Source organism: Scyliorhinus canicula, chromosome 1, assembly GCF_902713615.1.
Source record: "Scyliorhinus canicula chromosome 1, sScyCan1.1, whole genome shotgun sequence".
Taxonomy (NCBI): Eukaryota; Metazoa; Chordata; class Chondrichthyes; order Carcharhiniformes; family Scyliorhinidae; genus Scyliorhinus; species Scyliorhinus canicula.
The window spans coordinates 297913149-297927246 of record NC_052146.1 but is presented as its reverse complement, the minus strand read 5'-3'; the positions used below and the strand labels follow the sequence as shown (position 1 = coordinate 297927246).

Below are 14098 nucleotides of genomic sequence, written 5' to 3'. Positions count from 1 at the left end.
GGCGCTGTGAAGCAACAGTGCTACCCACTGTGCTATCGTGCCACCAAGGAGCCTTGGTGAGTTTCTGCAATGCACCTTGCATGCGGTTGAGAGGGTGAATGTTTATGGTGGGGTGGATGGGATGCTGATCAAATGGGCTGCTTTGTCCTGGATGGTGTCGAGGTCCTTGAGTGTTGTTGGAGCTGCACTCAGCCAGGTAAGTGGAGTGTATTCCATCACACTTCTGACTTGTGCCTTGTAGATAGTGGACAGGCTTTGGGGAGTCAGGAGGGGAGTTACTCACCACAGAATTCCCAACCTCTGGCCTTGGAAGGACACCCAGGCCCTCCTCACATTATTCAACTGTTTCTAAAATGATTCCAAGGCTGTTGGGAAAGTGCAGGAAAATGAGTCAAAAGAGTGGATATGTGTTCAAAGAGCCGGTACAGACAGGATGGACCTCCTCGGTGCTGTGTACTTGTGTGAATAAAGGGTCAGTGTTTCAAGTCGATGACCATTCATCCGAAATGGACCTGAAATGTTAAGCCTACCCTCCCGTGCCACATATGTTGGGTGTTTCAACTGCAGACTTCCAACAGCTGCAACATTTTGCTCCATATTTAAGGAGTTGACTGCCATCTAGCGCAGGGAATGATTAAACCAGTTTTTTAAAAAAAACAATAAATGGCCTAATTCCTGAGCCAGTGGGAAGATTGATGATTGAGCTCCTCATTATAAGAGGCGGGAGGTAAAATAAGTCAAAGCTAGCTCCTGTTCAAGGACCTATCTGAGTTGCCTGAACTGAAAACAACATAAAAACCTGCCCTCCACATCATTCTCTCCTCCCGCCACCATTACTGATCCTTCATTACCTCACCATATGTGGCTTGTTAATATTTCCCTTATTGAGACAGAAGCAAAGCTATTATGGCTGCGGAGATTGTTCTCCAAGGTAAACCTAAGACAGCTGGAGTTTTCTGCAATACATCCATATTCTATATTCTGCCATTAACATTATTCAGTCATAATTATCAAAAAAAACTCTGATATAAATGTTCCAGTTAGCAAATCACATATTTTTTCTCTAATATTGTTCCAATCAAGTTCTTTGCAACTATCAAACCATCAACAAAAATGTAACAATTCAAACGTCTTTTACTCAAGCAACTTAAACAAATGAGACCTTCAATAATATTTGTTCGTTCTGATCTGGAGGCAGCGGACTCCTTTTGTTTCGCAGGTGTGGAGCCTGTTCCACAATTTGGGGCTGATCCTAGGCACTGCCCACTCCCCATACTCCTTGATTCCCCAAGAGACCAAAAATCTACCCCAGCCTTAAATGCATTGAATAATGGAGAACCACTGTCCCCTGGGATCAACAATTCCAAAGATTCACAATCCTTTGAGTGAAGAGTTTTCTCACCTCAGTCCTAAATGATCACCCCCCCCCCCCCCCCCCCACTTATCATGAGATTGTGTCCCCCGTGTTCTAGGTTCGCCATCCAGTGGGGGACAACCTTCCAGAGTTCATACTACGAAGCCGCCCGCGTGCCCCCCATGTCTTGTATGTTATTCGTGGTGCATTTCAGATCAGAACATAGAATTTACAGTGCAGATGGAGGCCATTCAACCCATCGAGTCTGCGCCGACTCTTGGGAAGAGCACCCCACACCTATCCCTGGAACCCAGTAACCCCCACCTAACCTTTGTTGTGGACACTAAGGGACAATTTATCATGGCCAATCCACCTAACCTGCACATCTTTGGACTGTGGGAGGAAACCAGAGCACCCGGAGGAAACCCACGCAGACATGGGGAGAACGTTCAGACTCCACACAGACACCGACGCAAGCCGGGAATCGAACCTGGGACCCTGGAGCTGTGAAGCAACTGTGCTAACCACTTTGCTACCACACCACCCTCTGGGACGTGAGGGTAGGGTTGACATGATGGAACCACAAAACAATTCGAAACCACCATCACCAAACAGATCTTCGGAGCGGACTGGAAATTCGACCCTACCTGTCTGGAGGCAACCTTTATTCCGGAGAATATTCACGATGGAAGTACCAAATATAAACTGGACATTCTGCAGGAAGCCCTGAGGATAACAATTCATACCGATTAGTGGTGGGATATGAATAAACCAGACCAGTCAGCTGTATATTACTGCCATTTTGGAAAGTGTCAGATAAAACATTTGGAATGATTGAATAATGGACAAATCTATCATGTGTAATTATCAGGATTCAACACCAATTATTAATTCATTATCATTACTAATTACGATCAACGGTCTGATTTCTGGAGGTTAATTTGTTGCTAACTCTGTTAGTCAAAGGGTTCCATGGTGTGTGGATGGGGGGGGGGCATAATAATAATCTTTATTAGTGTCACAAGTAGGCTTACATTAACACTACAATGAAGTTACTGCAAAAAGCCCCTAGTCGCCACATTCCCGCGCCTGTTCAGGTACACAGAGGGAGAATTCAGAATTCACCTACCCTGAAGTTCCTCCCAGGTGTTAATCCTTTGGCCACATACAGTCTGCTGTTAGTCGCACTTAGTTGCTCATAGAAGGGGTCATCGAGGATGAAGCTGTCGGCGAGTTCACAGCCCACGTACAGGTAAGCATTCTCCCCATTGACATGGATGGTGATATTCTTCCAATGCGAGTCAGCGATGTCCACGTCCTGGAAGGAGACCAGGCTCTGGGACTGTTCGAGCGAGTACTGCAAGTCCAGCGTGTTGTCCAGCCCATTGGAGATGACCTCCAGCTGGCGTTTGTAGCCAGGGCCCTCGATGGCCAGCAAGGTGCCCCGGCTCCTCCTGTCCTGTCGCAGGTTAGCCACCAGGATGAAGCCCTCGTAGTACTGCATGAGCCGCACGATGTCCCGGAGCTTGTCCCCCGCGGCCGGGGGGATGGTGTCGAACCTGGAGAAGCGGTAAGCCGGAGTGGAGGGGTCAGGACCTCGGAATAGCTTCACCCCGGCCGTTTGTCTGTTCACGTTACTGATGGCGAGCAGGTCGAAGACAGCTTCCTCTTCCCGAGCAATGGCTTAATAGACAACGAGAGAGGGAGAGAGGGAGAGAGAGGAACAATTAAAAAACCCAACAAGAGACAGTCAGAGAGTTGTGCTGACCCCACACAGGGGGGGGGATGAGATTTGTAAATGAAGAGGTGGACAGGGGAGGGTTGTTCCTTACCGAGGGATTGACTCCTGACTTCCAAAGCCAGTAACACAGACAGCAACCACCACAGTCCATTCCTCAGCAACATCAGCCCTGGAAACAGAGAGAGAGAGAGGGGATCTTCAGAGAAACCCTTTCAACCCGGCTTAAGAAGCAGACTACATGCAGCAACCACAAGAGCTACAATTCTGTGTGTTTTGAAACTTGCTCTTTTTAAAAAAAAATAAATATATTCCGGTGACTGTGACAGTAAGCCAGCTGGAATATGGCAGCGAAAAGTTAGAGCTGAAGAGGCTTAAAAAACTGTGACTTTTGGAGAGCAGACATTAACAGCGGACAGGAACTTTCGAAGGATTATTTTGCAAAGAACTTTTTCATTGAGCTGGGCAAAACAAAAATTGGAAACACAAAAAAAGTTGGGTGCAATATTAGTTTATGTATAAAGTAATTCTGTATATCTATCTATCTCTGTATAATATAAATACAGATGTAACTGTCTCACCTGGCGTCGGATCTCTTTAAGAAGCAGCTTTGTATCCAGTTGTTGCAGTGCAGTTGTGTGACAGTGAGGAGGGGAGTGTGAAAGGGTTTGGTAACTCCCAATCCTGGTGAGGCGCTGCTGTGCTGAAGCAGCTTAAAGTAGCGGGACCGCACCTCGCCCGCCTCTTTATACACACTTAGATGTCAGGCTGCTGTCAATCAGCCCGAGAGGCAGTGCTGCTCATTCAACCCCCTCTCCTCAGCCAACTTACATAATGTTCCCCGCCCAGCCTGCCCGCCCCAGGCACAACCCACCCCTGTCTGGACCTCCCTTGCGGGGACACCCTGGGTTCCAGCCTCCTGCAGCTCACCCCCACCACCTCCTGTCTCCATCTCCCCCCCCCCCCTCCCCCCCGGCCCTCTATCACAGTGTTGGACAAGAACTTGGGAGGGGTGTGCAGTGCAGGCGAGCCCCTCGCGTGTGAGGGGCAGGCACACATTCTGACATCAATGGTAAATTAAACAACAGAAAGAAATAACTGGCAGAGAATTCCCAACCGGGAGAGAAGGACATAGGGAGGCTTTGCGAGTTTAAATTCAGCCCGACTATCCACCCACATACTCCAGTCGATTCCTGGGTAACGGGAGGGGGGAGGGGGGGCGGAATCTAATCTATGAACATACACACATAGATATACACACACATATACGCACAGATATACACACATCTGTCAATTCAAGTCAAGTTTACAGTTACAGCTACACATACAGTCAAGATTAGCACAGTGGGCTGGTTTGTAATGCAGAACAAGGCCAGCAATGCGGGTTCAATTCCCGTACCAGCCTCCCCGAACAGGCGCCGGAATGTGGCGACTTGGTGCTTTTCACAGTAACTTCATTGAAGCCTACTTGTGACAATAAGTTATTATTACAGATAGACACAGCGATACACACACACAGATACATGCACAGATACACAGATATACATACACACACAGATATACACACAGATACGCACAGAGGGATACAGATACACATACATATGCATACCGAGATACACACACACACAGGTAGATACACTCACAGGTACACACAGGGATACACACTGCAGGAATATACACACATAGACACAGGGTTACACAGAGTTACACACACAGATACACACACATACACACAGGGATACACACACACACAGATACACACACATACACATAATACAGATACATACAGATGTACACACAGAGATACAGATACACACACACACAGATACACACAGGGATACACAGATATACACACAAGAGGCTGTTTAGCACAGGGCAAAATCGCTGGCTTTGAATGCAGGCCAGCAGCACGGTTCAATTCCTGTACCAGCCTCCCCGAACAGGCGCCGGAATGTGGCGACTAGGGGCTTTTCACAGTAACTTCATTTGAAGCCTACTTGTTACAATAAGCGATTTTCATTTCATTTTTTTCACACACAGATATATATACACACACAGATACACACAGGGATACACACACACAGATACACACACAGAGATACAGAGATATATACACACAGATATACACACACACAGGTATACACACACACACAGATACACACACAGAGATACACAGAGATATATACACACAGATATACACACACACAGGTATACACACACACACACAGATACACACACAGAGATACACAGAGATATATACACACAGATATACACACACACAGGTATACACACACACTTCATTGCGTGTCTACTTGTGACACCAATAAAGATTATTATTACATGGTACAGTCTAAGCAACTTTAAACCCAGAATCTGCTACCAGAAAGTGAGAGGGCGGCCGTTTAATCCGTTCACGCAGCCTCTAATATATACCGACCCTCGTTTTAATCCCCGACTGGATAACTCGCCCACTGGATTAACATCTCCACTGGATTAACATCTCTACTAGATTAATTCATCCACTGGATTAGCACCTCCACTGGATTAATTCATCTACTGATTAGCACTGCCACTGGATTAATTAATTCACTGGATTAGCATCTGCACTGATTAATTCACCCATTGTATTAGCATCTACACTTGATTAGCATCTCCACTTGATTAGCATCCCCACTGGATTAACTCAACCAGTGGATTAGCGTCTCCACTGGATTAGCATCTCCACTAGATCACCTCACTCATTGCACTAGCATCTCCACTGGATTTTCATCTCCGCTGGATTAAACCACCCACCGGATTAGCATCTCCACTGGATGAATTCATCCACTGGATTAGCACCTCCACTGGATTAATTCATCTACTGGATTAGCACCTCCACTGGATTAATTCATTCACTGGATTAGCATCTGCACTGATTAACTCACCCATTGTATTAGCATCTCCACTTGATTAGCATCCTCACTGGATTAACTCAACCAGTGGATTAGCGTCTCCACTGGATTAGCATCTCCACTGGGTTACCTCACTCATTGCACTAGCATCTCCACTGGATTTTCATCTCCGCTGGATTAAACCACCCACCGGATTAGCATCTCCACTGGATGAATTCATCCACTGGATTAACGCATCCACTGGATTAGCATCTCCACTGGATTACCTCATCGGCCAGGTGAGCATCTCCACTAAATCAACTCGCCCACTGCATTAGCATGCCCACTGGATTAACTCACCCATAGGGTTAACACCTCCAGTGGACCTCACAGCCTTCACTGGGTGAACATCTCCACTGGTTTAACTCATCTACTGGATCAGTACATCCACTGGATTAATGGAGTTAAAACCTCTGCCGGGCTAAAACCACCTCTGGGTTAACACCTCCACTAGCCGTAGCACAAAGTAATGTTATTTAGAAGAACTAATATGGTTCAATGAATGGTCCAATAATCTTTTTAACTGCAAATCCAGGGGTCAGTGTCCATCCTAACCTACAGCCTGCAAAATAATTATTTCCCCTCCACAGCCCACAGCTGATAATTCAAAGTTGCTTTCGTGCTGATGTTTAAACACATTGAATCATCGAAACATTTCAATTAAGCAGTGTAAATAACACACCAATGTGTGAATTTAACATTAAAATATTATCAGATATTTTGAATGATGTAACTTTGATTTGAGAGTGGGACGATCCGATGAGAATCTTTCCATCCCTGCTTCTCCTGTGTTATACCCTCTAACATTGTTAGCATCACAGTGAAGCCATTGTATCGGTTCTCCTGCAGAGAGCCTAACTCAGACTGGATTAACTCTTCCACTGGATCAGCATCTCCACTGAATTCACTCGCCCACTGCACTGGCATGCCCGCTGTGCAGAAGACGCATTGCAGATGAGGCCATTCAGCCTTAATCAGCACATGCGAATACTTATGATTCACTTGCTTCTCATGGTGACTGAAGGTGAGCAAGCTATTGCTTATTCACAAAGGGGTCAGCAATTGAGGCAGAATTGCTCAATTCAGGGAATTATTTCTTTCTTGAGAGACTAAAGTAACACTTTCTGCTCCTGGCCCGTTTGACAGAGCAGGTCTGGAATGCATTATGTCCGACGCAAATATGACGCATCTGCGGCATCAGGACAATGTTCTGTAAAGTGTCTGAGCTGAAACTACCTCCCACTTTCATATTTCTGTAATATCTGTTGTCGGGAGGGAGTGGAAGGCAACTTGTCAAGGTATGGAACGTCAGGGCTTAGGAATTCGACCAAGTTTCTACTTTGGCACCCAACACCATTATCAAAGTGTTCCTAGTTCGGGTGCTGCCCAGGTCAAGTGGAGAACAATCGTCCCTCAATGCATTCCCAGCAGCACAACATCCCAGCATCACATTTCCAGCAGCACATTCCAGCAGCACACCCCAGCAGCACACCCCAGCAGCACACCCTAACAGCTCAACACCCCAGCAGCACATTTCGAGCAGCACACCCCAGCAGCACAATCCAGCAGCACATCCCAGCAGCACAATCCAGCAGCACATCCCAGCAGCACACCCCAGCAGCACACCACAACAGCACACCCCAGCAACACATCCCAGCAGCACACCCCAGCAGCACATTCCAGCAGCACACCCCAGCAGCATACCACAACAGCACACCCCAGCAGCACACCCTAACAGCTCAACATCCCAACAGCACATTTCGAGCAGCACACCCCAGCAGCACAATCCAGCAGCACATCCCAGCAGCACACCCCAGCAACACATCCCAGCAGCACACCCCAGCAGCACAATCTAGCAGCACATCCCAGCAGCACACCCCAGCAGCACACCACAACAGCACATCCCAGCAGCACATCCCAGCAGCACACCCCAGCAACACATCCCAGCAGCACACCCCAGCAGCACATTCCAGCAGCACATTCCAGCAGCACACCCCAGCAGCACACCCCAGCCGCACACCCCAGGAGCACGCCCCAGCAGCATATTTCCTGCAGCACACCCCAGTGTCACACCTCCTGCAGTGCCAGTGTGAATTTTACATTTCCCTCATGAGCTTTCTTAATGAGGTATGTGTTACCTTAGTGCCAATTTGTTCTGAATTATGGGGCAGTTTTGCACACTGGCCCTGTGCCTGTAAGGAACTGGGTTAGCGTTATGCTGGCTTGTTTTTGTTAACTTGGCAGAGAGAGAAAATGTCCCAATCCTGCTCAGAAAGAAGTGTCCGACAATTGACCGAATCAAGGTCTTTAAAATTTCGAAAGGATTCGATAGGGTTGATATAGAGAAGATGTTTCCACTTGTGGGGGAGACCAGAACTCGGGGTCCTAAATGTAAGATGATCACTGATAAATCCAAAATATCATTCAGGAGAAACTTCGGATGGAGACGAGCAGAAATTTCTTCAATTAAAATGTTGTGAAATTTTGGAACTCTACCACAGAGAGCTACAGATGCGCAACATTGAGTATATTCAAGGCAGAGGTCGATAGATACTAAGAAATCAAGGGATACGGGGACAGTGGGAGAAGGTGTAGCTGAGGCAGAAGAGGAGCCACGACTTTATTGAATGGTGAAGTAGACTCAAAAGGTCAAAGGTCAAAAAGTCTCCCCCAGTTCCTATTTCCTCTCTTCATGTGTTTTAATGTCCTTTACCCAGAGAATGTGGAACTCACTACCACATGGGTTGGAGAAGGTAAATAGGATAAATGCATTGCAGGGAAGCTTAGATAACCTTATGAGGGAAAAAGGAGTAGGGTTGAAAGGGTGATATGAAATGGGTGTGGGTGGAGGCTCATGTGGAACATTAACATCAGCACAGACCATTTGGACTGAATGGTTTGCGCGTGTGCTGTAAATTCTGTCTAATCCATCATTCTGGGCTAGACTTCAACCTCTGTCTCAGAAGAAAAAAAAATATAGCCTTTAATAAATAGTTTTTGACTGAGTTTCCACCTGCACCCCCTCTATCTACTACTGAAGTCATTCTCGGTTGCTCATTTGGCCAGGATTACACACAGCAATGCTGATCGAGATATAGTGGTTGAGACCCTGTGCATCAATAACCTCGCTGAATTGTGATCGACTGCGTCACAATTAATCAGAGCTCCATATTATGCCTCATGGAGGTAACGTTTGGTTACTCAGCTTCATAAACAACTATAAGGGAATCATCATGATGGGAACATCGTGTTTATAACATTCCGTCAGATGAATTATCTGTAAAATACGAAAGTGGAAAAAATTCCATTCGTAAATCCCGTTCTCCTGGTTCTCTGATTTCAGATCAACCCGACAATGATTTATCCTGGGTGTCTAAAATATGAAGCAATAAAATACTTTATTAGTTCCAGCCAATTGTGGTTGCATTAAAGAACATTCTACAGGAAGCCACATGAGTCATACCATCCGAGGCAGATTCATAAGTCTTAAAGCTTATCGTTCAAAATTTCTCAAATACTGTCATGTACCTATGTTCAGTTGAGGAGTCCGTGTCGGTGCTTTATTGAGTGATTATGGAGACCGGAACCATTAGCCTTCATTGTAATATCAGTAAACCACAATTACAAAGGGAGAACAACTTAAGTGAAGTTGTTTGGTAGCACAGAACTTGAGTATTGCTGAAAAAGAAGACATGCTGAAACTTTTCATCTTGCACTTATCAGGACATTTCACAAGAATACCAATATAAGGGGAACTCAACAATTTACACTTTGCGAGAAGAGATTGCTGATTGGTTGGCAAGTTGACTCTGATTGACAGAGGCATTGCCAAAGAGAATGCACCTGTTGAGGGTGACTGATAGTAAACTGAAAAGCACTGTTCGAAATTTAAACCAGGCAGCTTGATTCTGCTGGGTCAAAACATCGTCCTGAGGAAAGAGGCAGCGAATGGCTGTCACATAGTTTGTTCAGATAAAACAGGTGCAATGTGCGTACATGTTCTTCCTGTCTGTAAAGAACGGGGCCCTGTGTATCAATATATTGTCTGTTAGTTTTCCCTCATACTGCTTTTCTTGTGAAGTGTTCTGATAAGTGCACAATGAAAAGCTTCGACAGGCCTCCTGCTTCCGCAAATCGAAGGAAAATGAGGAAAGCTTCAAAAATTGGCAGAGGTTTGTCTGGACATCAAACTGATGATTGTTTAGTTGGGAAGACAGCAGGTAATCGGAAAGGCAAGTTGAATGTTGGCCTTAATTTCAAAGGGAATGTAGTATAAAAATTGGGAAGATCTGCTAAAACTGTACAAGGCACTATTTAGACCACACCTGGAATATTGTGAAATGTTTTGGTCCCCTAATCTAAGGAAGGATATACTGCCATTGGAGGCAGTCCAGAGAAGGCTCACGTGGTTGATCCCAGGTATGAAGGGATTTTTTTATCAGGAGAGGTTGAGTAGATAGGCCTGTACTCATTGGAGTTGAGAAAATTGAGAGGTGACCTGATTGAGGCATATAGGAATCTCAGGGGTCTTGACAGGGTGGATGCTGAGAGGGTGTTTCCCCTTGTGGGAGAGTCTAGGACCAGAGGGCATTATCTGAGTAAGGGGTCTCCCATTCAAGACAGGGATGATGGGGATTTTTTCTCCTGGTACAGAGAGCTGTAGAGACTGGGTCGGTAAGTATGTTCAAGGCTGAGATAAACGGATATTTAATCCGTAAGGGAATCAAAGATTATGGGGATAAAGTGGAGTTGAGGATCATATCGGATCAGCCATGATCTCATTGAATGGCGGAGCAGACTAGATGTGTTGAGTGGCCGCCTTCTGCTCCTACATCTTATGGTCTTGTCGTCGAACTTTGGTTGACCTCAACCAAAAATGGCTAGAGTTTGGAATCCGTGAGCAGGCGGTGTGGTTGAGGTGAGTCACATTGAAGTACTTAAAAGGAAGTTAGATAAACATACGAGGGAGAAAGGAAGTGAAGGATACCTTTGATTTACCCGGTGCTTTAGTTACCCGCCTTGATATGGATCCATTATTATATTTCAGGATCCCTGGCTGCAGTAACACTGGTACTTCCTTTGGGGAAGACATTGCTGCAAATGTAGCAGCACATTCAGGATGTGGGTTTCGGAGCATCCCAAAACCACTCAAGAATATTTGCGTGCAAAGTGTCCCAGTTTTCCATATGTTCCTCCGGGGAAGGTGCTCGATTTATTTCATGGCACAGGTTTAGTGGCCTGAATAGTTTCCTTCTCTCTGTAACCATTGTCTGATTTTAATATGTTTCAAAATGTTATTAAAGCAGTGCCGATCCTCCTCCTGCGCCCCTCCATTAATAATAATAATAATGGCCACCCCAAGAGGCAGATCATTGCACACTCACGTAACTACATTTCAGCAGAGGTCCGATGTCACTGAGGGGAACGTGTTAACGATCAGCAGTATAACTCAGGTCTTAGCACTTGCCAAAACGAAACATGCAGCGCAGAAGGAAACCATTTGGCCCACCGTGCCTGTGCTGGCCCTCTGGGAGAACCACCCAATTCGTCCCCTTCCTTTGCCCTTTCACGTAACCCTTCCAACTTCTCCTTTTTAAAGAAATGGCCAATTCCCCCTTTGAAAATTACTATTCGATCCGCTTCCATTGCCCTGTCAGGAAGCGCGTTCCCAATCATGACCATTTTCTTGGCAAAAATATCTTCCCATTAAACCCCTGTTCCTCCCCACCACCTTCCCTGATTTTCTGTTGATCTGTCTACTCTAGTTATCAACTCACCTGTCGATGGAAACTGTATGCACGTCCCCAAATCCCGATACAATTTGGAAAACTTCTTTGAGAGCTCCATTTAACCTTCTCTGCTCGAAGGAGAACAATCCCAGATTCTCTTATCACAAGGGAATGGAAATGAGGGGCTGAATGGCCTCCTTCTGTAGTGTAACCACCCTATGAAAAGATATGGGCACTGCCAGCTTCTCAAATCGCCAATCTCAGGTTATGGAGCTGGACATGGCTTCATCTCCTCATTGCAAAAACCAAGCACTGTGCTTGCAAGGATAGGGTTACAGATCAAGTCATTGTTGGTCAGGTCTGCCAAAACCCACCAGGCACCATTAATTCTTGAACTCTCAGGCTTGGGTCCCATTCAGACACCCAAGGTTAAATCATCTGGAATACTATGTTGGTCTCAGGCCATCAAAATAGACAAGACAGTGAAACAAAATCAAATACTTGGCATCCCTTCACTACTTGTAGGTATGAGATGGGGGGAATATTGTGTTCTTGTGGTCTCAAAGGAATGCCAAACTCACAAGGAGCCTAGGTTGGAAACCTTAGATAACGGTACTGCCTCTAAGGAGTGTGGCCTGCCCGCTGGGTATGCCAGGATTGCTGGCATCTAGTGGTTTAATATTGGTATTGCAGCAAGCTTTATTTTGATAAGATAAAAAGCATTAACGCTGGCAATCTCAAATGTTAAAATGTCATGCTGGAAATACACAGCAGGGCCTGCAGCATCGAAAAGCGGCAGGTTTACATTTCAGGCAGGGAGTTTCTTTGGATCTGAAGGAACATAGAACATAGAACATTACAGCGCAGTACAGGCCCTTCGGCCCTCGATGTTGTGCCAACCTGTGAAACCACTCTAAAGCCCATCTACACTATTCCCTTATCGTCCATATGTCTATCCAATGACCATTTGAATGCCCTTAGTGTTGGCGAGTCCGCTACTGTTGCAGGCAGGGCATTCCACACCCTTACTACTCTCTGAGTAAAGGAGTCACTAGAGTCACCCGAACAATCAAGCCCTTCTACAACAGTACCAATTTCTGCTTCAATCCACTTTTGCTTGATAGAGGAAAGAACACCAATGGGTCTTTGGAAAGGTCAACATGCTCGTTGCCTTTTTGAGAACATTGGTTTTCTGTCCCGGTTGCATAGTTGCCCCTTTCTGCAATGTCTAACTCAGAACATCAACCATCCATTTTACAAAGTGTTACAATGAATACACAACCTTCACTTATAATCAGCAAGAGTTGATAACATCATATGGGTGCTTCTGGCCTCTTCCCTGGATTGCCACCTTGCCGTGTTGGGGAGGGTCGAATGGTCCGCTGATCCCGAGAGCAATGCCGTGGGGAGTCTCAAGCTCCTTGGGGTCACCCGAAGGTCAGAGGGGAGGAACCAGGCAAAGTGCAATCCAAAACAAGTCCTCAACAGCAGATCGGGCGGAAGATACGCGGATGGCATCAACGGCTGCGATGGAGGGTGAAGGCTGCAGCAGTGGGGCGTTCCCGGTCATCGAGGTTCCTTCACCACTGGAACTGGACCCACCCTCTGTCAAGAAACCGTGTGTCTGCTGATGTGTGACAGCACAACCCACGTTAAAAGATGCCCCGAACCAGGCATCTACCGAGAGGAAACCCCCACCCCCCATGACCAGTAACACACAGTTTCTTAGTTGTACAATCATACTCGTTAGAGAATGATCACCAAAGAAGAAGATGTTGAATGCGGTTGGTATAGTGGTAATGTTACTGGATTTATGTATCTGGAGACTTTTTTTCAATAAATTTAGAGTACCCAATTAATTTTTCCAATTAAGGGGCAATTTAGCGTGGCCAATCCACCTACCCTGCACATCTTTGGATTGTGGGGGTGAAACCCACGCAGACACGGGGAGAATGTGCAAACTCCACACGGACAGTGACCCAGAGCCGGGATCGAACCGGGGACCTCAGCGCCGTGAGGCAACAAGGCTAACCCACTGCGCCACCATGCTGCCCTATGTATCTGGAGACATGAGTTCAAACCCCATCACGGCAGCATGTGATATTAGTTAATTAACAAATCTGGAATATAATTATTGTCATAGCCATCACAAAACTACTGGATTGCTGTTTAAATCACGTCAGGCTCACGGAGTTTTATGGGCAGCACGGTAGCACAGTGGGTAGCACTGTTGCTTCACAGCTCCAGGGTTCCAGGTTCAATTCCTGGCTTGGGTCACTGTCTGTGTGGAGTCTGCACGTTCTCCCCCAATCGGCGTGGGTTTCCTCCGGGTGCTCCGGTTTCCTCC

The 14098-nt window shown here is 46.3% G+C and overlaps 1 protein-coding gene across 1 annotated transcript in view; it reads right to left on the bottom strand.

Moving 5' to 3' along the window:
* The window catches only part of thbs2a (thrombospondin 2a), a 91094-nt gene extending 87264 nt beyond the window's left edge, over positions 1 to 3830 (bottom strand). Inside the window, exons 1-4 of the mRNA XM_038815978.1 lie at positions 3674 to 3830; positions 3187 to 3264; positions 2484 to 3037; positions 2002 to 2080 (exon numbers count right to left, since the gene is read on the bottom strand). Of these exons, the coding sequence (XP_038671906.1) occupies positions 2002 to 2080; positions 2484 to 3037; positions 3187 to 3259 (706 nt within the window). The 5' untranslated portion in view covers positions 3260 to 3264; positions 3674 to 3830. The remainder of the gene's footprint in view (positions 1 to 2001; positions 2081 to 2483; positions 3038 to 3186; positions 3265 to 3673) is intronic.
* Positions 3831 to 14098: the final 10268 nt, after the last annotated feature.